Source organism: Mastacembelus armatus, chromosome 6, assembly GCF_900324485.2.
Source record: "Mastacembelus armatus chromosome 6, fMasArm1.2, whole genome shotgun sequence".
Taxonomy (NCBI): Eukaryota; Metazoa; Chordata; class Actinopteri; order Synbranchiformes; family Mastacembelidae; genus Mastacembelus; species Mastacembelus armatus.
Window position 1 is genome coordinate 20,188,202 of NC_046638.1, and position 23,044 is coordinate 20,211,245.

The 23,044-nt window shown below is 41.0% G+C and overlaps 4 protein-coding genes across 7 annotated transcripts; 2 read left to right on the plus strand and 2 right to left on the minus strand.

Moving 5' to 3' along the window:
• Nucleotides 1-1,192: 1,192 nt before the first annotated feature.
• On the minus strand, nucleotides 1,193-8,654 carry cnot2 (CCR4-NOT transcription complex, subunit 2). 2 transcript variants are annotated; one of them, XM_026312152.2, is made up of 15 exons: nucleotides 8,505-8,654; nucleotides 7,390-7,518; nucleotides 7,223-7,295; nucleotides 6,831-6,978; nucleotides 6,555-6,737; nucleotides 6,348-6,427; nucleotides 5,620-5,745; nucleotides 5,287-5,411; nucleotides 5,027-5,144; nucleotides 4,543-4,699; nucleotides 3,711-3,772; nucleotides 3,340-3,389; nucleotides 3,136-3,236; nucleotides 2,703-2,847; nucleotides 1,193-2,585 (listed from the first exon to the last, which is right to left on the minus strand). In XM_026312152.2, exons 2-15 carry the CDS (start codon nucleotides 7,504-7,506, stop codon nucleotides 2,499-2,501), a joined length of 1,572 nt encoding a protein of 523 aa, XP_026167937.1. In that variant the 5' UTR covers nucleotides 7,507-7,518; nucleotides 8,505-8,654; the 3' UTR covers nucleotides 1,193-2,498. The 2 variants fall into 2 exon arrangements, with proteins under 2 accessions (XP_026167937.1, XP_026167938.1); XM_026312153.2 differs by having other exon boundaries at nucleotides 8,445-8,536.
• A 2,202-nt stretch (nucleotides 8,655-10,856) lies between these two features.
• lrrc10 (leucine rich repeat containing 10) lies at nucleotides 10,857-11,738 on the plus strand. The gene has a single exon (XM_026311223.1). It carries the CDS (start codon nucleotides 10,857-10,859, stop codon nucleotides 11,736-11,738), a length of 882 nt encoding a protein of 293 aa, XP_026167008.1.
• A 1,552-nt stretch (nucleotides 11,739-13,290) lies between these two features.
• Nucleotides 13,291-15,853, minus strand: LOC113132686 (seipin-like). The gene has a single exon (XM_026310981.2). It carries the CDS (start codon nucleotides 15,770-15,772, stop codon nucleotides 14,504-14,506), a length of 1,269 nt encoding a protein of 422 aa, XP_026166766.1. The 5' UTR covers nucleotides 15,773-15,853; the 3' UTR covers nucleotides 13,291-14,503.
• Nucleotides 15,854-15,944: 91 nt separating this feature from the next.
• On the plus strand, nucleotides 15,945-23,044 carry fnbp4 (formin binding protein 4). Of its 3 annotated transcripts, none has more exons than XM_026310978.2 (17): nucleotides 15,945-16,188; nucleotides 16,693-16,770; nucleotides 16,857-16,987; nucleotides 17,444-17,618; nucleotides 17,740-17,887; nucleotides 18,010-18,106; nucleotides 18,231-18,575; nucleotides 18,690-18,882; nucleotides 19,044-19,204; nucleotides 19,286-19,390; nucleotides 19,628-19,761; nucleotides 20,758-20,936; nucleotides 21,041-21,336; nucleotides 21,463-21,580; nucleotides 21,886-22,079; nucleotides 22,209-22,366; nucleotides 22,519-23,044. In XM_026310978.2, the coding sequence occupies exons 1-17, from the start codon at nucleotides 15,960-15,962 to the stop codon at nucleotides 22,607-22,609; spliced, it is 2,832 nt and encodes a 943-aa protein (XP_026166763.1). In that variant the 5' UTR covers nucleotides 15,945-15,959; the 3' UTR covers nucleotides 22,610-23,044. The 3 variants fall into 3 exon arrangements, with proteins under 3 accessions (XP_026166763.1, XP_026166765.1, XP_026166764.1); XM_026310980.2 differs by having other exon boundaries at nucleotides 21,074-21,336; XM_026310979.2 differs by having other exon boundaries at nucleotides 19,065-19,204.

Here is a 23,044-nt window from a genome sequence, read left to right on the forward strand (position 1 = left end):
TGCTGAAACACACCCCCACAGTATGATGCGGCCACCACCATGCTTCACTGTTGGGATGGTATTGGGCAGGTGATGAGAGGTGCCTGGTTTCCTCCAGACATAACGTTTAGAATTGAGGCCAAACAGTCCAGTCTTGGTTTCATTAGATCACAGAATCTTGTTCCTCACAGTCTGAGAGTCCTTCAGGTGCTTTATTGCAAACTCCAAGCAGCTTTAATGTGTTTTGCAGAGGAGAGGCTTTGTCTAACCACTCTGCCATAAAGCCCAGCTTGGTGGAGGGCTGCAGTGTCCTGGAACTTTGTCCCATCTCCATACCGGATCTCTGGAGCTCAGTCAGCCTGACCATCGGGTTTTTGGTCACCTCTCTTACTATGGCCCTTGTCCCACTGTTGCTCAGTTTGCCTGGGCGACCAGCTCTTGGAAGAGTCCTGGTTGTGCCAAATGTCTTCCATTTGAGTATTTTGGAGGCCACTATGCTCCTGGGAACCTTCCTTGAAGCAAAATGTTTTGTAGCCTTCCCCAGCTCTAAGCCTATCAACACTCCTGTCTCTGAGCTCTGCAGGTAGTTTCTTTGAGCTCATGGCTTGGTTTTTGCTCTCACATGCGTTGCCACCTGTGAGGCCTTCTATAGAGAGCTGTGTGTCTTTCCGAATCATGTCCAATCAATTAAATTTACCACAGGTGGTCTCCAATCAAGGTGTAGAAACATCTCAGCAATGATCAAGAGAGGGCCCTGAACTAATTTTCACGTGTTGTTGCAAAGGGTCTGAATACTTATGTAAATGTGATGTTTTTTCTTTTTAATAAATTTAAAAACATTGCTAAAATTTTGACTTTGTACTGAGATTGAGAAAAATGAATTCCAACAATTGTACCATTGAAAAAAGGGGATCTGAATACTTTCTGAATGCACTGTATCTTTTTAATCATAACTATGCTAAGGTTAGGATTCTGGGAAAGGTCTTGAGGCAAAGATTATAGTGCTCAAAGTTTTGTGTGCTAATATGCACATGAAAAATAAAACTGACTCCAGGGAAGGAGCTAAGCATCATAACAGATCTCTGAGCAAAAAGCAACACAGACACAGTAGTTCGGGAAAGCCTTTTCTCCTTTAATACAAAGAAATGAAGCTTTTCACTTCAGAAAATACAATTTTGGCAGAATTGCTGAGTTTTTTTTTTTTCTCCTCCAATTGTCGGTTTTCCCATTTCCTATGAAATGCTGCTGTTCACTGCTGTTCAAACAGCTGGAATTGAAATACATCCCTTCTTTTGATTTAGATTCAAAACTCAGGGATGATTTCTATTTTATTTTTTTTTTATTTTTTTGGGCTAAGAATCAGGCCTTTCCTTAAATGACATTTTAATCTTGTATTATTCTGATGTAAGTGCCCACAGTGCCATGTGACACCCTGTCCAGCAGATCCAGAAATGTCCTGTTACATCCACATATTGCATTCATGCTCACCTCATAAAAACGAGGTACAAGGCAGGGCAAAATTTCTTCCAAAATAGATGTCATATATATATATATATACACACATACATATATATATATATATAGCAATCATATATACATATTCGTACATACATATACTAATTTATGTGATGCAAAGAAACAAAAATGTACACATTTTCTTACAAAATTGTAACAAAGACTGGAAAGTGTTGTTTGCTCTGGAGCAACACTGTAGCTGTTTAGCCTCTGCAAGGACTTATCCACAGTTGTGGACACCAAAGAAGTCTCCCAGATTTGTGTCCATGTTCAACTGGCACCAAACTCGTATAGAGAAACAGGCGGGGGGAAACTGTGCGAGACAGAAAACAGTTTGGTGGAAGAGATGCTGAAATTGGAGGAATCCATGTAAACAGAGGGAAGAAAAAAAATGATGAAAAGGGATGCATGTGAAAAATTTGCATGACCCCCACCCCCCAAAAAAGGAAAAAGAAAAAAATATATATCAGTGAGCATTCTCATAAAAAAAAAGCACAAACAAATTTTGTGTTCTTTTATTACTACATATAGTGCAACAATAAACATTGCATTTCTCACCCTTTCACTTGCATCTGAGGATGTTAATGTGCTTTCTCCATCTTTCTTCTCTATTCTTAACACTTGTAAATACAAGGCATATCCCTTGTTCTACCACTGTCCTGTGCCCAAATAGTCTGTGCTCCATTCTGGGAGAAAACAGGCCTCAGACTTAGAGACGTAAACATAACACAGACCCTGCTCAAAAGATACAAAAAAACAAACAAAAACAAACAAAAAAAAAAAAAAAAACAGGAGGAACATGAAGAATAAAAACAGAACAAGTGTTGGTGTTTTGGGCAGCATGTAGGTTTGGGAGGGCAGGGCAGTTTTAATGGTGGCGATGACCCCTGCAGTCAAACAGCCAAGTCCTCAAGGATTAAAAACCAGCTGTGTGAACCACAGCGCCCCTCCTGGACAACAGTGCTGTGTACAGGAACAGCTGCGGTCTTTGGACTTGTCGGGCCTTAGAAGGCCTGCTGGGCTGGATTGTAGTTGAATGTTGTTGGCACATGGGGCCTCTCTTCCAGCTTGTCATACTCCAGATGAAATTCCTTAGATGTAGACACCATTTTAACATTTCATCCACAACAAAAGTTTGTGAAACTTTCTATTTGCTATTTCACCAGATAATGAAAGGACCAAGAAGCAGCAGAAAGGAAACCTCTTACCTTGGCCACTTTCCTCCAGTTAAGACAATCAAAGAAGTAGTAGGTTCCCCTCTCATACGTGTTGGTCTTCAGTGTAGGCTCCATGCCAGGTGCCCTTGTTATCCAAACCCGTTCCTCTTTGTGGTACCTCCAGTCCCGGTTAAAGCTGGAAGTGAAGTTATGAAAGATTAACAATGACCAACAATAACAAAACATTTACTGACCTGTGACCATAAACAAATAACTCCAAGTATCAGATACCAAATTAATCAAAGTTTCACTCTAAAAAGGGAAAAGCTGCTGACTGCTTGTCACACACTAGAAGGACTGTTTAAACAAACTGTGCAGACAGATGAAAAGTTCCTTCCACGAAGAAAAAGGTTAAATAGAATTTTTTCTAGTGTGAACTTAAGAGCAAAGATAATATTTCTGCAGCAAAAGACTGAGTACGCACAGCTCTACTGCTGCAAGAAGCTGTAGCAGGTCTCCACCATTCATGTAGTACAAGTAGAACAACAGGTCTTCACCATATCGAGACAGTTTGATTGCAGCCAACTAAAGATGGACAGGACGTAATGAGGAGAATTAGCATGGCACCAACATGGAGTACATTAATGAATACTGTAATGATGCACAGTGGCACTGTGCTCAAAATTACCTTGTCCCTTATGTGAATGTTGGTTAGGTACTCCGATGGAACGTGGAAGTCTGGAAAGGCAACAAAGTGATAACACATTTAAAAATCCAAACATATTCAAAACACTAGATTTCAGCAGTTCCAATCACAAATGAAATAAGTGATTTTTGATCAGATGACAGGGAGGGGAAGTGTGCAGCTGGCTGAGGAGGCTTCTCATGGTTCCTAACAACCCATGTTTCTACATCTTCCTGTAATCATGAAAACGTCTTCGGGCTAGCTTTGACTGACAAATCTCAAAAGCTAATGAGCTGCCCAATGACTACTGCAAACAAGCAAATAAAAAGATTAACGGGTTGTCCTCCCCCACACACTTCACATTAATGTCTTACCAATATCTTGAGGTCGACAAGGTGCTGAAGCCCAAGGAGACGCAAACTTGGGGTACAAGTTTCTGTCAGGGAAAGAAAGTTGCAACAAGTTCTTCAACAGAACACTTTAAATGAAAGTGGAAAGTCTTTCTCCTTCTAAACTGGTATATTATGATACCTAACCAGACTATGTGCATTTGAGTCCTAGGAGCCCATTTAAAAAACGACTTGAAACTCAAAAAAGCGACAAGTACAGAGCTATTATCATGGCATAATGTCAAGATATTTTTCATCACCTTCCTATATGACATTTTTGTTTTATGGCTAAAGGTTTGCAATTTGGGTATTTTTACACCAGGTTTTTAAGTGATATTAAAAATGTAATTGATGAAAATTTTTTTAAATCAAATACAGACATGTTTGGGTGTACAGTATGATTATTTGATTTCAAAAATGCCTGGATTACACTGGTAAATATGCTAATTTATTGTAATGATACACGTCCAATAACGAAAATGATACAATAAGTCTTACACAAAGAATTTGTATCAAAAAAAAAAAATTTGGCCCAACTAAAAATTCAGTCTAAATGAACAGCTATGTGATCCTAGTTCAGACCAGAGACAGTTCAGTTCAATGAAAGGAAAAGCTGGACAAATGCCATTATAACCATGGTAACCATCTGTGTCTGCAATGAATTACAGGTTATATAACATTATTTAAATGGGCTGCTGACTTTCATTACCCGACTAGTGACTTATTCAATCCTATCTAATTTGCTGGAATACATGTTTCACCAGCTAATAGTCATACCCTCAGGTCTAATGAAATTAGGGTAGGACGGCTGTCTTACTCTGGTGAGTTTAAGTTGAGTCCCAGTGTCGTGAGGTCACTTCCTAGTGCCAGATGGACCATCCCAGGATCAGTCTCTGCTGCGCGGATAAATGTTAGCAGGCCAATCATGCCAAACTGGTCTGTCACCATTCCTGAGGGAATGTTCGTCACCCGACCTATAGCAGCACAATAAACTCAAGAGTTTAACAAATTGCTGAAACTGAACTGTGATCTTTCCTCTATATTTCTAAACCACACCGAGCACGCACTGGAGACCAAACCCCGTGAATTTTTTTTTTTAACGAAGATCACAAACAAGCTAAAGGAAAGATGACGATAGTCTGTATCACACTGAACATATTCTTTTGGTTTCCTCACTGTGCAGCATATGAAATAATTATCTAACCCCAAATGCAGGGTAGAGAGCCCCACTGCCTCACCCAAGTTGTGCGATTAAGAAGGGATGTCTCAGTGGAGCGATACGATTGGCTGAGTGGTCTCACCATCGGACAACACCTGGATTCCTTTCTTCTGGTTGTTGTTCTGTGCTGATGCTGTCTTGTCTCCGGGGAACTTGGGCCCATCTGCATTGGATGTGCTCTTGCTTGTGGAGTTCAAGTTCTAGTGGTGACAAAAATAAATAAAACTTTTTGCACAATGAAATACATGTAATTTTAGTGTAAATAATTCTACTTAATGTGTCACATTCAATGTGTGAAAAAAAGATGTCCTGTGGTGCAGACCCATCAGTGGCAACACTTACTGTTTTGTTGTCATCGTTGTTCAACGTGGGGTCCTTATAGTTTGGCCCAGGCAGTGCAGGGAAGTCTTCATTATGGATGGAGAAATCCTGTGTCTGTTCAGTTGATGGCTTTGTCACCATGCCAACTTGATGATGATGAACACAGTAAACACAATTTATATGAGGCTTATAAATAGATATCCTTACTATAAAACAATATCTACAATAATTCTTCCTGCCTCAAAAAAGCCTTGACTTTTGTTGTGAACCCAATAAGCTAATGGCAATTTCCTCTCCTATGGGAAGCTTAATGTGGATAAAAAATGAGACACTTTCTTTAGCTTAATGGCCTACCATAAGGAGCCCTTCCAGCCAATGGGTTAAGCACCGGTGTTGGGTTTCCAGTCCCTTCTCTTCGACTCCTGTCTGCTAATGCAGGGAAGTCTGATAGATCCAGGCCTGTTACATTTTCACTCCCATCTGCAGCATGGAGGAGGTTAGGTTAGCTACTTGTAACATGCAAAACTTAAAAGCCAACCATTTGTGTAATAATGTGCCAACTATTTGTTCAATTATGAAACTTCCTGATATGTTAAATAAACAACACCCCTAAGCTGATAGGTATTACACCTACACACCAGACAACAACTCACTTGTACAGTAGTTACTATTAGCAGCAAAGATAAATCAATACAATAGTGCTACCTACCACAAAAATACACAGATTATTAAAAGAGCCAATTAAGTGTATAGTGACTTTTACTATAACTTTACACTGCCATGCATCTTAAAGCTATTTTGTTTTCTGCTTAAAGAAGACACTGTTCACTGTATATTACAAGGAACAGGATCATCTAATAATGATGACCACTGAGAATATGTTTTCACTATTAGACAGGCAAGGACGTTATTTAAAAAAATGATTCAATAATGAAGAGCATCTAAAGTATATACAGCAAGTTATATTTATAAAATGCAATATTTCTTACGGTTTTTGTATAATTTATTTTGAAAAATCAGAGCTGGCTACGTTTTATATTCTGTTCAAACAGATAGATTCCAGGGTGTTGCACTGAACTTGCCTGTGCCATTAAAGATGTTGCTTGATAATGAGTTGTTCATCCCAAAAGCCTGATTGCGACTCATACCAAATCCTGACATGCTGCAGAGAGAGAGAAAACAAAACCAAACAAAAAAAAACATAAGCCCAGCTACCAAACATTGACATCCATTAAAAATTAAAACATCTATATCAGAAACTGTAGAGGACACAAAGGACAGCAATATACCTGTTTATGGTGAAGGGTTGGCGTGTTTGCTGCTGTTTGGGCATACAGATGATACTGGGTGAGCTGCCATTGGGACTGCCCAGCCCTGAGCTGCTCATACTATTGGTCCTGCCACTTATTCCAATGCCTTGACCAACCTGAGAGTGGTTCAGCATGTTCCTCGAGTTCATCGGCAATGTCCCCCTGTTAAAACATAATCTCATCTTCATTAATTTTTACTCATTTCAGGCCAAACGCCATTTTCATTTTCAAGTACTCTTTACTGTTGAAAAATACCTGCTTGGTGACGGAGGAGTATGAAGGGTCATGGTGGGGACCCCTGTCGTGGGGGTGATATGACTTGGTAACTGTGTGCCTTGTGTGAGATTTCTGTTTAGCTGAGGTGTATTATTCCCCATGCCTCTTACCGAGAAGCCAAGTGCACCTGCAGAAAGACATTGTTGGAAAAAAGGAAGCAAAACACTGTCAGACAAAATTCTTCTGCTTTCTGTCAAAAAATAAATAAAAAGTAGAAAATGTCACATTTTAAAAATTATAGTAACTCAGGTTTACCTGCAATGATTTCCCATTAAACATTTAAATCAGAAACAAAACGTAAAACTTCTTTCAACTTCATGTACAACAACTGCTGTTACTGAATGTAAAGGAAAAAAAACCAAAACACTTACTTTGGGGACCGTACAAACTTGCACCAAGTTGAGAAAGCTGACCCGACGACGATGGTGAGGGAGAGGACAGCATCTGGAGAAAACATTTGAGATCAGGACACAGTAACTGGAAAACATCTCCTCCAGTGTTACCTCAGGTAATGTGCAGATAAGGACATGAAACTCACATCTTTGTCCGACCGATGTGGAAACATCGACGGCTGGTTGTAGTACATGCTTTCATCAGTAAAGTCGTTATCGACAACCTCGACGAACTCTACAAATTTCTTCCTAGCACCAAACATGCCTTTTGTCACCTGAACAGAGAGAGCAGAGCTGCTGTTATAGACGATACAAGGGAGAAAAGTCAAGCAAGCAATCAAGACTTTAACACAAACAATTTCACAGTGCTTTCTAATGACACACAATTCCTCCTTGAAGCTCACTGTTGCCAATATCTTGCTCAAACTATGTTAAGTTTCCCTTACAGTAGTTTACGTGGTGCATAGTTATGGTACACCCCTTTTACAGTATTTCACAGCATTGTACTGTTTTTATTCTGCACTACAGTGACACTACATGGACAAATATTTCTCAACAATTTAATCATAGGACAGAGTAATTTCTACAAATGTGTCTTTAAACAAATGGAAAAATTTTATATGCACCATTTATTCTCACGTCTCTGTCGCTCACTGATATATTTGGCATTTTCTGGTTGTTAAAAGTTTTGCACAGTGAGGTCTAACTAGCTTGTAAACATATATACACATATGTTATGGACCTACACAACAAATGAACCGTATCTATACTGTGTCTTCTTGTGTCTCGTTAATCTTGTCTGTTATTATTAAGTTATTAGTAACGTTTTTTCTTTATTACCAAAACTAATCTGACAGTGTTGAGACATTAGAAGCAGGAATGCTAACAGGTGCTAACATGCTAGTTAGCGGCTAACTCAGTGTTAGCTTAAGATTAGCTAGCTTAACGCCAGTTTGCAAGCGAGCTGCCTGAGTAGTCCAACACAGCGAAACCTTACAACTTCAAAACAACGTTAACTACCAAACACCAGCCACTATCGTGCAGCTACAGAGGCCCTGCCTGTCTCCATACAGCCACAACCAGCTATGTTTGCTCGGTTCAGTTTACGCTCCGTTTGCAGCTAGCGTTAGTAGCCCAGAAACTAAAGCTAACGACCTGCTGGGAATCGAAACAGAGGAAAAGAGCGAAACTACTAACTCACGCTGGTCCATTTATAACACAACTGCTTCAGTGTGGCGAAAAATGATTAAAATACCCTCACCGCATCAATTTCCCTTCTCTTCGTTAGATCCAAGATGGCTGTTTATGAGGTATAGCCTTTCGCCTCTGACCTTACAAGCTGCTGACCACTTCCGTACACAACCAGCCTCACAAGAAACAGGAAGAAATTAAAACGTCGGGAAGGTTAGGCCGATTCTGCAGTGGATAAAAATAAAAACACTATTCTCAAGTCTCAGCGACCCTCGTGTGAACATAATGTGTACTGCATTATGAAAATACAGTGCTGTGTGTGGTTTGATCAGTACTGAAGGGGTTCCTTTAAGTCACAATGTCAATATTCTTATTAGCTTAATTGGGTTTCTCAAGATTATAGCCTCAGAATAATAATGTTAAGGTTGGAAAACCACAGCCTCCTGGGGCCTTTATAGGTTTACTATGTGCTAAATAAATTGAAAATTTGTTTGGTAGTATGCACAAATAAAACACAATGTCAACTAACAAGAAGGGCCTAAAGTTTCTCCTATCCTTTTCAGATCTTCATGGACCCTGTACAAAGACATAGTTTTATGGCCTTTGTTAGCCAATTTAAAGCATGTACTTACATAATGCATTACCCCACATTTATTTGTGTTTAATAAAATTACCAAAGAGAAAAAGCAGAGGCCAAGCAGTCACCCAGAATAGAAAACTGTGCACATCAAACAGAAATTAGGGTACTCGGAGGTTCACTGGAGATTAGTAATTTTTAAATTTAAATTTTTTAAACACATTGGACCTTGTGAGAATTTTCTGTCAAAAGATAAAAGTCTTTACAGACTTTTTACAGCCGAAATTTGGATTTTCCATGGCAGGAAAAATGCATGTGTTTCTAATAATAATGATAACCAATAACAATTTCCTTTAAATGAGGTGCTTCAGTAGTCACTTAATGGGAATATTATTGCTCCTGGTGCTCTGACATATCAAAATGTCTGCCATGAATGGTATTTCTCTTACTACCTCCACGTGGTAGGTCGATAAGGAGTAGGACAAGTGCTAAACAGTCTGTCACTGAGTGAAAACAGATGACGGGCAACCATTCTGATAAGGAAAATGAAATTCCTTCACAGTTTTATCTAGCTGGAAAATAGCTCTAATGAAGGCATGCAAGATAGCATGGGCAAATCACACGTTAGACACACAGGGATGACGATCCCACTCTTACAGTTCAACGGTAAGACTTCACCAAGAAATAGGAAATGATATTCAGCTGTGAAAACTGCATGGGTGAAAAAATGACTGCATGGAAAACTAAAAGGTGAGCACCAGAATTGAAGTGAAAAAATTATTACAAAAAAAATATTTGTAATAATGACACTGAAGCCTTGACCTCACGATGACCCCACATGGATGTCCAAACATTTTAAACAGGCATGTACAATGGGGCACTGATGAAACGCAGATACATACATGTACATCACACTACACTTCAATACAGCTCTTAGTTTTCAGTGGAACCTGAATCTTTATTTCCCACCTTTGCAGAAACATTTCAAAACATGCAATGTTTAACTACAATGTAAGTCAGAGCAAAAGACGCATACACACTCTCCCTCATTGGTCTCCTTGTGAACACTGACAGATTCTTGAATGTATTCCACAGTGCAGACCCTCTTTCGTGGCCCGGTGGCACTGACCCAGGACTGTGTCCAGACGATTAAAACAGAACGTAAATGACCTTCACTGCGCTTTCATCACAAAGCACTTCTTATGCTTATCAATGGCACCCAGCCCCTCCCTCTCTCTCTCTCTCCCACCTCTGTCATGTTAGAGAAGAAGGGGGAAAGTCATTAGGCATAAATGGGGAGGAGAGAGCAGCTAGTGGTTGCTATCACCATGAAAGTCAGGGCAAAGCTCAGAGCCACTGAGAGATAGTGAGAGGACTGCACTGGGGAATATCTGCCCAGGGAATACAATACATTTTCAGCTCATTAAATTGGATAAACAAATGGCTTACTGAAGAAGATTCTGAGAGTCATGGACATCAGCAGGAAAATATTAGAAAGTAGGTGTTTTTCCATTCTCATTATGATAATTTTTATGCTTATTATGTTTCCTGTTTCCATTTTGACAACTGATGATGCTTATTTTCTTTGTAAACAACACAGTATCATGGATTTATCACATGAACAAATGCAATTCAACATCATATTCATGTAATACCTCAGACATGGAAGATTAATATGCTGGTGCAGTTTTACAAAACTATATTAGATTGTTACCAACTTATTTGTTTTTACACATTATCAGTAACCCCAGAGGGGCGGTGGAGCAGCATTAATGGGACACCATAAAATTCAGTTGAAGACGCCTACAGACTGTTTGAGCGCAAACCTTGTTCGGCACTAAATAGATGTGGAGCACCAGTGCTGTGTCAGATACAGTCAGAACGATGGGTAATGCCATGCGAGGCATCATTGCCTTCATTCCCTCAGAGCGCTGTCAACGCTTCTTAGTGGGGGACCTAAAGGAGATGCCCCTTGATCGGACCCTGGATCTGAGTGGCCGGCAGTTGCGTCGGCTACCTGCTGCTCCCTGTGCCTTCAATGAGCTGGTGAAGCTCTACCTGAGTGACAACAACCTCAGCAGCTTGCCAGCTGAGTTGCAGGGCCTGAGAAAGCTTCAGCTGCTGGCCCTCGACTTTAACTGCTTTGAAGAGCTCCCTGCAGCAGTTTGCCAATTGCCCCAGCTCAGCATCCTTTACCTGGGTAACAACAGGCTTTACCACCTCCCCAGAGAATTGAAAGAGCTCAAGGAACTTAGTACTCTGTGGTTGGAGACTAATTGCTTCACTGTTTTCCCAAAGGTGGTTTGTGAGCTGTCTAATCTCAAGACCCTTCATCTCGGTTATAACCAGATACGAAGTTTACCAAAAGAACTTATCCAACTGGAAGAGCTAAGAAGTATATGGCTTGCTGGGAACCAGCTGGCAGAGTTCCCACCAGTGTTGCTTGAAATGCACTTGCTAGCTGTCATTGATGTGGATCGTAACAGAATACGCCAATTCCCAAGCCTGTCTCATATGCAGGGGTTGAAACTTGTTATTTATGACCATAACCCCTGTGTTAATGCCCCAGCAGTAGGTGAGGGAGTCAGGAGGGTTGGACGTTGGGCAGACAGCTCTGATGATGAGCAGGAAGATGACGGGTCAAAAGCAACAAATGAGAATACAGCAGAGGTCACAGAAGTACACCATGAGGAGGAGCAAAACACTTCGGGTCAAGGAACAAAATGACCTTTATCTGTGACAAAGCCTACTAATGCAGGATGCCACTCAAGTGGAACACTTAAAGCGGAGTGTTGTGCTGTACATCAGGCCCATGGTATTTGGTCTATATATGTTGAAGCATTAATATAAGACACTAATGGATAAGCAGCCTAAAAAGAGAATTGAATCTTGTTTAAAAATGTTTAATAACTTTGGTTACTGGATGAATCCCCAGTTTCTTATTACAATTTGTAAAATTCAGTAAATGCCTTCAAATGATTAACTGCAACAATACTGACACTGTAAATTGCCATTCATTTTGACCAATTTTAAACTTCCTGTTGGTCAAAAAGCTTTGAACTATGGTATCTCATCCTAGAATCACAGATTTACACAATGATATTCTGTGGGATCAAAACAGTAATGACAAGCATATATTTCTACTCGACAAACATACAGTAAGTGTCTGCTTGCAAGACAGGAATACAAAAAGGCATTCATACTTTTCTTTGAAACTGACTATGCAGTAAGTTGCCTACAGTGGTGATCTACAAATTTGTTCAGTTCCAGCTAACACTGATGTCAGCAGCTGCACAGATGAGTCACTATGTCAGCAACAAAATAGCACCATATAAGTTAAAGGTTGTGTGTGATTTACTAATATATACTGCAGAGACCAAGAACAAGAACAGGACAATTTTTTGTTCTAGCAGTCTGTGATCATATCCAAACCTGCTGAGGCTAGATACACTGAGGTTTTTAATACTAGTGATGGATGTTTTAAGTCAATTAGTGCACTCCTTATCCAGACTAATGCATAATTCATCTGATAGAGTGGGGCTGTGGCTTTGAATAAAGGCTGCTAATGGCCCTAATATCATCGCCATAAGATTCTGATTTGAAACAGATCATAAATGTAGCTCAGTATACCAGGAAAATATCCTGTAAACAAGATCAAATCATTCCACAGTGTATTATTTTAGACATTTCGAATCATTTACAACATTTATGACAGAAATTTAACAGGGTTGCATATCAGCCATTTTACTGGAAATGTGATTATTTCCGGTAGAATGTGACTATGAAATGAATCCACTGAACTACTGTAATTTCAGCTTCTATCCTGCTTTTTATTAAAAACTACTTTGATTGTGATTGTAATTCTACAAAAAAGAAAGACAAGAAAAAACATGGGTTTAATGTAGATATGACTATTACTTGTGATATTTGAATATTTTTTCAAGATAATTTAAATTATACTAAAAAATATATACCCTCACTCTATTAAAACCTGTAATGCCTTTACCTAAAGCACACATGGGATGCTTATCAAAAGAAATCTGTTTAATATCTTGTACTTCAACCAATAAACATATGAGGTAATAGATACTCTAATGGTAGGCAAGGTTTGGATAAAACATTAGAAAGTACAATTTAAAATGCCCTCAACAGTCCAGTTCAATGATGAGCACCTCTGCATATTTTTAAAATATCAGGAGCAAGCAAAACTTTATTATTTGATTTTGCACATCACAGAAACGTATTTGGGAAACATTAAAGAAAAATATACGCACTGCTGTATGTTTCTATGTGTTTAATTCTGTATCAGTACATAAATTAAAGGCATTTATAAGAATATTCTGAAAGACAGAACCCAAGATGACCAAGTGCATCATATTTAACAATATCTTTGGTTCAAAATCCTATATCAGCACAACTTGCACAGACCCTTTGATAATGTTTACTTACATTTCAAGCATCCTTGAAGTCAAGGTTAAATACATTGCAAGAATCACTACAATTACATTACCTTCTCTTTTTTAGCTTTACCAACCAGAACCAATTTCAAACCTTCACATATTCGTCCTACACTGTATGTATAATGATAAATACAGACATGTCTATTTGAGAGCCTAACATATTAATAGATCCATCAAAAATACCCTGGTGCTTTGTTAGAATGAAAAACACAATAAATATAATTTTCACAACATTAATGTACCAACTGTAAACTGCATTGTAACAGATAACTGAACACAAAATCTGATGGAATAAACACCAGCTTTGAAAAAGTGTTGTAGCTTTAACATCATGTGCCATGGCAGTTAAATTCCCCATTACACTGAGAAATAATGTCTCTATTTAGAAGGTGAAAAAAACACCATGGATGGAACTAATTCCTTATATGCTGCACATTAAGTTAAAAAGAAAAAAACAAAGATGCTTTTTTTGGGAGGCAAATCTTCCAAATCCAGTTGCTCTGAGAAAGCCTCCGAGGGAAACTATTACAAGGCGTCTTTGTCCAAATCCTCCAAAAAAGCTTTTATAGTAAGATGGCTTAATGTGAGAAACTGCCACTTTAAAAACAATATAACAATAGAAAACAAACAGACTTAGAAAAAAGGTGTTAAATTATTGCCAGAGCTTGAATGTAGAACTTTCTGCTATGGGCCCAACCAAAACATAAATGACACAAACATATGAGACTGGAGATCTGTTGTCTTTACAAGTCTGTCCACTGAACAGACAATAACGAGAAAGACACGAGCAGGAGTCAAAGTTACAGTGAAGTAAATTTATCAAGACTAGTTTGTTAGTACTTTTTTTTTTTGATAAAACAACACAGGTAATATATTCTCATGCATCTATATTTTTGTCAGTTACAACTGTGAATTTGCATGAATTTAGCAATATCTGCCTAATAACTTTTCATCTACTGAAGAGTGGTGGAGCATCATAAAGCATGTGAGCATATCCTATAGGTTAACTTTAACTGTATGCAGGGGCATGCTTCACAGGCTCATCCAGGGTCCAGGTCTCTGTCGGAGTGTTGTCTCACCCTGGTGATGCAGCAGACATCTATCTAACATCTCTAAGCCATCTATTTCCTCAGACTCCTTAGAGTCATGAGGGCCTCCTTCCTTCATATCTGGAACATCAGCCCCTGAAGTATCTGAGATAGCCGATGCCCTCTGTGACAACAGCTCTGCCTCCATGGCATTTCCCTGAAAATCAGATGTGTCGTTCACAGATCCAATCTCTTTAGGAGCATTAAGTTCCTTCTGTGAGTTTTCCTTCTCCATCCGCTTTCGAGCCTCCTCTCTCCTCTGCTGGATGCGGGTGTTGTCTCCCATCATAACCCTGACTCTTACTTGGTCTGGAGGCCAGAGGCCACCCCATATGAACTGCAGGTAGCTGAACAGCACAATGACACTGAGGAAGGCAAAATTGGTGGCTACGCCAATCACTGCTGATGTTAAAGGGAAGTTGTACAGAACATATCGTATACCAGTGAAGTAGGCATGGATACAGAGCTGAGATGAGTAGATCTGCACTTGCTTAGAGTGGATCTCAATAACTGCACCAATAGTGGGTTCATAAGCATTTGTCTTGTAGTCTGAAAACAGCTCAACTTCTATGAGCTGCTTCTGCTCAGTCAACCCAGTCAGAAGGAAAGGAGAGAACAGTAAAGTACTCAGGGTCTGCAGGAGGCTGGATCGGTAATGCAGCATAGTAGACCGTCCAACTGACGACACAACCTTTCCACCTTTGCTGTAGGACGACATCCTGACCATGAACATACCCAGCTTTTCATTTACTGGAGACTCTGGCATCTCTAACTCCAAAGATATTCGATAAGGCTGACCAAAAGCCATCACCTGGTCTCTGTCATTCTTCATGAAAGAGATGTTGGCAGTGGGGAAGGAGCAAAGTGCAGGTTCTGAGACATCACAGTCAGATGTGTAGTAGAAGTGCACAGGGGTGGAGAAGCTCACGGTGGGCATGTAGGAATAATAAAAACTTCCATAGAGAAAGATGGACACCCAGAGCAGCAGAACCAAGACACAAAACAGGATGGCAGCCTGGAATAAAGTTCGTCGTGCTTTGACAAGGGTCACAGCTGCCACATCCTGCAGCCAGTGTAGAACCGGTCCCATCGCACCCCCCATACTGTCTGATCCGAAGCACTCCGACCTTCTTCTAGTCGTGGTTTGGGCAGTTTTTCCTCCGTCGAGCCCTGGCGACTGCTGCTGCTGTAATGGCTCGTTTTGTTTATACATCAGTGGGTGTCACTGCAAATGTGTGGCTAATCGCTAACGTCCAACCTCCCATGTCCATGTACACAATAAACAGCTGGTTTAGTTCGGTGCACAAGCTAGATATACTATTACTACAAAAATAAAAATACCCCTGTCTTCTATCGGTTTATCGGTTTTCCTCGGACTTAGTGTTCGCAAGTTAGCGAGCATGACAAACAACGCCATGACATGTGACCCGGATGTAGCCACCTTCTTTTGTGGCAGATCTGCAGTTACGGGGAGTCGGTCAGGCCCACACAACCAGGCAGGGACGATGGGGAAGAAAGGTCGTCTCACGGGAGGGGCGGTCGGTCGGAGAACAATCTTACAGCTTTCACCTCCCGGGCTCCGCGGTGGGACTGCCGTCGAGAGGGAAGAAGCGCCTTCGGGATCAGACGGTAATTTTTAAACATGTTATCTCGTTAGCTTGGTGCTAAGAGCTGGAGCGGTGAATAATGGGCCCATGTGGCAACAACGATATATCTCACTTTAAACATTTAGCTTCCAATTTATTTAAAAGCGCACGAAAAGATATACTGTCAACAAGAAATAACGTTAAATAAGCCAAGTTACAGATGTAGATCTCAAACGAAACGACAGCGTCTTTTATTAAACGCACCGATTCGAAGCTATCAGCTAGCATGCTAAGCTAATGGTTAGCACTCTGACGTTAGCTAACTAGCTAGCTGGTTCTTGTGAGGCTGCTTAGTTGTAGACTGGGTCAGTTATCCCAAACGTTACGTTACCAAAACAAAAAATGTTGCATTTATTTGCTTAATTTGGGAGTCTGAGGGCAATGCTTGTGTGTGTGAATAAGGTGGGCTATCGTGGGATTGTTAGCCAGGCTTGCTACGCGACAACTAGCTCTCTGTAAAGCTCATCGTTAACCTCTTGGTTTGCAGACGAACAAGAAGGGGATGGACACAGATTCGTGAGGGACAGACACACAAACATGAAAACTCCCGCGGTAAAGGCCACAGGTAAAGAAACAGCGGGGTTGTCAGACAGTAGCAACTAGCAAAGGTCTACATTTGGTTGAACAAAGCTGTTTTGTCTCCACACGTAGAGGGCCTGTCCCTGCTTGGAGCCTATGAAGACAGTGATGAAGATGAGGCCGGAGACTCTCAGCGTTCAACAGCTAACGCTCAACACAACCAGTCAGCTGACATTGATAGTACCCTGGCCAACTTCATGGCTGTGAGTATATTTTCTAATCATGAAATAAAGTTTAATTTCTGATGACCCGTGAATCAGAAACGCTGGAAAACATAAGGCATTAGTAAACATTGTAGTGTTTGATTAGCTGAGAGAACTGCCTAAGATTCTACCTGGGTAATATTACAAAGATCAATATACACTGTTTGACCAATTGAGCTGTGACGGCACTATAATATGTATTGTAGTTGTGTACTGAAAGAAGAGCTGTGGGGCTTTCTTGCATCATTATGGGTGGAAGTAAAAGTTAGAATTTGGGTTTTTGTTTTGCAGGCTTTCATTTCATTCTACATAGGTTCTATCTTGGGGTTAGTTTTTCATAAGTGAATTACATCATTCATGTAAAGACAAGCACTTTCAGTGTGGTCCTTTCTTGGAAGTTAAAAACATGTTTTTGTCATTTCTGTCAAATTCCTCTTGCCATTTTTCCCACCAAAGGAAATTGATGCAATCACCACCCAGCCATCTTCAGATGATGCAGCATCTCACCCTTCAGTCCAAACAACCACACCACCCAGACCTGATATAAATACCCATCAGCCAGCTGCCAGTGAAGGACAGAATCAGCAAAGCACAGAGTTTGAATACAACACTCAGTACTCTTTAGCCGGAGGTAACTATTTGTGAAGTATTTAAGATCAAGTGTGCTCATCTTGATGTCTGTAATGGAATTTATCATAATTTTTAGTCAAATAAGTAAGTCATGCATATTTTTTTTTTGTTTTTTTTTGCAGTGGGTGTAGAGATGGGAGACTGGCAGGAGGTTTGGGATGAGAACTCTGGCTGCTACTATTACTGGAACACTCTGACCAATGAGGTGTCCTGGGAGCTGCCACACTATCTTGCTGATCAGGTGCAACACCTGGGGCAGTATGCCAACAGGTAGGAGTAACTGCCAGAATCATAGTATTATCCCAGGTTTGCGAATTGCTTCTTCATTCTTCATCTCTGAGACCAAATAAGGTAATTCAATATATGACATGTTTTGTATATTTTATTTGTAGCTCTAGTGTAAATGGAAATGGGACAGCCCATGCTGGTTATTACACAGAGGAAAATACTGCAGCAGCCGTGGCACCAGTTAAAGAGACCAAAGTGAAGGCAAGTTTCATTGAAGTCCAGAACCGACCAGTGTGTAATATCTTGATTGTGATATGTGTTCTGATTGTTGTTCTGAGATAAAATGCCGCCCCCCCCCCCAAAATGTTTTTTTTTTTTCTAAAAGGAGGTAATCGAGAGTGTTGTGGGCCTCACAAGTGAGGAGGAGGAGCGCCATGGAGTAGCTGCATCTCTGCTTGGTCCTCTGATCCCCTCTGAAGTGAAAGAGGCAGAAGAAAAATGGAGAAAAAAACTACTTAAAGGTTTGGATGAGACGGAGAACAGTTTGGATTCTGATGGAGAAGCTGTTTGTCCGGCAGGATCCCCCACTACCCCTCTGCAGGACTTAGACTCAGTCCCAACTGTCCAGAAAGAGATTTGTACTAAGAAGATGTCAAGAGACAATTCTGAGGCTGAGGAAGAGATGGAGGAAGACACAGTGGAGCTGGAACTGGCTCTGGAGAGGAAAAAAGTGTGTTTTGTGTTTCACTGACAGATATTTTTGTTATATGGCAGTATTCCAAAATTAATGTGAAATGTTAATGTCCCCTGCCTCAGTAACCTATCTGACTCTGCTGACTCATAGGCTGAGCTCCGGGCACTGGAGGAAGGTGATGTGAGTGGAGGGGGCTCTAGTCCTTCTTCTGAGACAAGCCAAGAAGCATCTGGTTCTCGTAGTCTTCTACTAAAAAACAAGCGGTGGAAGACGGTCTTCCCTTCAGCTGCCAGCCCTGACTCTAACAGCAGAGGCTCAGACCTTCAGGAGAACACAGAGAACAGTGAGTCCAAATATATATGTGTGCTGCTTTAAGGGTTGGATGCGTGACAGCAGTGGGTGGAATAGCAGAGAAAGAAAAGAAAGGAAAAAGGAATATGTATATATTTATTTCATTTATTTATTTATTTTTTTCCTTTTCTTTTTAATATGAAAACTCTTAAGTTTCACTCTTGGGTTCTGTAGCACCATCCAAAGTCCTAGAATGTGTTGCTGAAGCAGAAGACAAGGAAGTGGACAGTTCTGAGGAGAAAACAGCTTTGAAAATGCAGGTGAAAGAAGAGGTGGAAACAGCTGAGCTCAAAGTGGAAACACCTGAGCTCAAGGTAACAAAGATGTTATTACCAGCCATAATAATTGTGATAATCTCTTTAAAGATATGTGCTAATGGCCGTAAATGAATATAGTTTCAGATTGGAGAATTGGCTAACACCTTAATCAGCAAGATGGAGTTCCTGGGGATAAACAAAAAGGCAATCTCTAATTTCCAGTTGCTTCTGCTACAAACTGAGGTGAGAGGATAATAGTTTGGTTTCTAACTTCCACTTGTAGTTATCCTAGTGACTTCTAAAATATTTAACACTTAATTTTATTTCATATCATTTTGCACACAGTCATATGCTACTATTTAATATTTAAAAATCTCATAATAATCCATCTCAAGGTGTCATTTTAGAAACTTACTGTAATTACTCTCCTGTGTTACTCATCTATCTTGTGGCTCTTCTGTCTTTCTCTTAACCTAACAGACTCGGATTGCTGACTGGAGGGAGGGTGCTCTGAATGGGGTCTATCTTCGCCACAGGCTGCAGGAAGCTGCTGAACACATAAAATATTACGAACTTAACGCCACCCCTAAAGGCTGGTCCTGCCACTGGGACAGGTACGCGCTCCTTACCTTTCAAATCTCTAAACTCCCTCGCCCCCCGAAATCTTACCGTGTGACTACATCCCCCTTCAGTGCCGAGGTTGCAGACTTTGTTACATGACTTGGGGAGAAGCTTAACCATTTCAACTGGATGAAAATACTTTCCAGAAACAGACTCTTCAGGTTTGTGTGATGCAATCCTGGCACTTTGCCTTGCACGTACTGATAAGGGAGCATCCACTCTGGGCCAGCCTGCATCCTATTAAGTATACCTGCCACAGAGAGGACTCCCTGTCCTTATGACCGACTCTTAAGCCCTTTTTCTGAGGGCGTTTGTAGACTGATTACGAGTTCAGTCAGTGGAGAATGTGAAAGGGTGGGGGGGTGTATGATAGGAAGGTTGGTTGCGTGGGAGAGCTTTGCACTTTACAGGACTACAACTCCCAGAATGCAGACAGAGTGATGTCCTGGAAGCGACGAGTGTCACGCATCACATAAAAGGTGAAGATGGAGCAATGACGGGAATCCAGCAGGTCAGACCTCTATTTCATATGTCTTCCTGTTTTTTATTTTATTTTCTTCTTTCTGATGTAAAACAAATTGACTGTGTGCTTGTTGTTCCTGACCTATGGTTGTTCATGATAATGGTGATGATGATGCTTCCTCCCTGGCGTCTTCCGGTGTCTGGGAGGGAATGGTTGTCTAAAACGCAACAAATGTGACAACCATGGTGTGAGCTGCTGAGTACTACTTTCAGGACCTAGAGATGATTTGTTTTACTTTATTTGTTTTTGAGAGCAAGGTGGGTTCCCTATCCACATCCATGACCACACTCTAATTGGGTCCTTCTTCTGGATGGCTAATGTTGCTGTCCATACCAACATCCCCGCCCTCTAGTGTAACCATTATGACCACTCCCTTGCACCACTGTCCCAGGGTATCATGCCACTCAGACAGTTGTAAGGCCATTCATTGAGTCTTGCCCTCTATTTCTGTTGTCCCACTCTTTAGAGAGCACAGGCGGTATTTCTATGTGAAGGACCGGACCGGTGCCTCCCAGTGGGAATTCCCTACGGAGGAGGAGGAGGAGGAGGAGGAGGAGGACCTGCAAGGCAACCAGGATGCCCAAGCACAGACTTCTAGCCAAGTGGATACTAAAGCATCATCGGCATCTGTTAGTGGGGGGACAGGTCAGCTACTACTCCTCAGACTGGGTGGAATATCAGCCTGTTAAAAGTCTTTGCTATTAAATGTCTCCTCAAATATGCATGGCTTCGTTTTTTTCTGTGAACAGAATCGTCAGCTTATGATGCTGCTGTCCCACCAGAACCACCTCAGCCCAGTGCATTCTGGTCCCCATCTCAGCCTCCCCTTCCTGACAGCCCACCTCCACCTTCCCACCAGCCCCCACCTCCACCTCTCCCACCAGGTTCTCCCCCTCCCCCTCCCCCGCCTCCTGACAGTGATGGAGAGATCATGGAGGTGGAGATGGAAATGGATGATGATAATGATGGGGAACCTCCTGCCCCTGGAACTGAGGAAGATGGCAGTGGGAAGCCTTCTTTACCTTCAGGGCCCCCTAGTGTGAAAGTATGGAAATATTCTGCTTTGATTAGTGCCCCCTTGCTAATATTTCACTTGACAACACTGCATGCTGAAATTCATAATAGAAAAGCACAGGAGCCTTTAACTTTTATTTTTCTTCTCATCACTCAGGCTGTGGAGTCATCAGCCCCCTCTGGGAAGGGTCAGAAACGCAAAGCTAGCCAGCTGAATAAGGCCATCACTATTGGCAGCAGTCCCATTCTCTACACCCAGCCTGCTGCCAGTGCAGGTAAAAAGATAGAATGACACCTGTATGCATATATTAATCATGCTGGAAGTAAGAATGCCTGGTCTGTCTGTACATTGTATTATACATCCCCAAAGTCCATCCTAAACCCTGAATGTTCAAATAGCGACGAGTGTCATGATCATCAATATAAGGAACATGGCCAAATTTGGCAGGAGAATGTGTATCATTAGTAAAGACATGCTGGTGTAACACCACACCAAGACAGTGCTTAAGTTAGGATTGTATTTCAAACATGTAATTTCAATACTTTTAGCAACATTGATAAGGTTTCTCTTTGTATGTAGCTCCTCTAATGCCCGCAACTGCCTACTGGGGTGTGCCAGCTGTTGCTGCACCTTTGGTCCCCTGTGAACCTCCTGTCCCACCTATCCCAGCCCTGCCTCCTCAGCCTCCACTGCCACCAACCCAACCGCCCTTTGAACCTCCTGGAGCCAAAGCTCTTCCTACAGACAAGACCAAGAAAACAAAAAAGGACAAGGTCGGTGTTACAGTCAACAAATTAATTCAGTTTTACATTAATACCGGTCATGTTAATTGTCTTTTTATCCAGTGTAAAACCTTTTTTTTTTTTTTTTTCTTTTCCCCCTTCAATACAAACTTTCTGTAGTTAAAGAAGAGTAAGACCAAAATGCCTTCACTTGTGAAGAAGTGGCAGAGCATCCAGAAGGAGCTGGATGAGGAAGAGAAGAGCAGCTCAAGCGATGAGGATAGAGAGCAACTTAGCAAGAAAAGCATTGAGGAGTGGAAGCAACAGCAGCTCATGACGTATGTTTCTACACAACTTCCATTCACCTTTTTTGAATGGGCTATAAAAATCGAATAGTTATTGAGTTGTGCTCATATTCTACCACTGCTAAACATTGTTTTTCCTTCTTAGTAACCCTACACTAACTGCTGTATTATTTTATTTTCTCCAGAGGAAAAGCTTTAAAGAATGCTAACTTTGAGGCACTCCCTGAAAACTGGAGGGAGCGGCTGAAAAAACGGAAGATGATGAATAGCACGTAACATCTGGCCTGGATTGTACATCACCCATTTAATCTTTTAACACCGCTCCAACCACTACCACAAGGTCATCCTTTAGCAGCTTAAGTTTTATTCTGTCATCTATGGACTTTTTCTATAATTTTCCACGTTCATGGTGGAGCCAGTTAGAGGCTCTTTCATGGCAGTCCGTTCACCAGAGGGATTTAAATATGTTTTGTTTTTGTAGCCACAATTGTAAATGTGCCAAATGTCTTAAGTTCATCAGAAAAACTTGTCTTGTATATACCCCATGTAGATGACCATCACAGTGACTTTGGAGGGATTGTCTATTTTATTGTGCATTTTTACAGCTGTGTACATAAAATGTATAATGGGATGAGCCAATGTCTTGGAAGGGGGAGGAGTGTCCCAGAACTTGTATATTTTGTAAAAACTTATTAAACTTTTTTTCCAAAG

Excerpts from the sequence above, each read along its gene's own strand:
- fnbp4 (XM_026310978.2), top strand. The coding sequence starts at position 15,960 with ATGACAAACAACGCCATGACATGTGACCCGGATGTAGCCACCTTCTTT. Across the intron at positions 18,107-18,230 it reads TTAAAGAGACCAAAGTGAAG|GAGGTAATCGAGAGTGTTGT; the intron begins GCAAGTTTCATT and ends TTTTTCTAAAAG. Across the intron at positions 22,367-22,518 it reads AAGCAACAGCAGCTCATGAC|AGGAAAAGCTTTAAAGAATG; the intron begins GTATGTTTCTAC and ends TATTTTCTCCAG.
- lrrc10 (XM_026311223.1), top strand. The coding sequence starts at position 10,857 with ATGTGGAGCACCAGTGCTGTGTCAGATACAGTCAGAACGATGGGTAAT.
- cnot2 (XM_026312152.2), bottom strand. The coding sequence starts at position 7,506 with ATGTTTGGTGCTAGGAAGAAATTTGTAGAGTTCGTCGAGGTTGTCGAT. Across the intron at positions 7,296-7,389 it reads CACATCGGTCGGACAAAGAT|ATGCTGTCCTCTCCCTCACC; the intron begins GTGAGTTTCATG and ends TGTTTTCTCCAG. Across the intron at positions 5,746-6,347 it reads CAACATCTTTAATGGCACAG|ATGGGAGTGAAAATGTAACA; the intron begins GCAAGTTCAGTG and ends TCCATGCTGCAG.
- LOC113132686 (XM_026310981.2), bottom strand. The coding sequence starts at position 15,772 with ATGTATAAACAAAACGAGCCATTACAGCAGCAGCAGTCGCCAGGGCTC.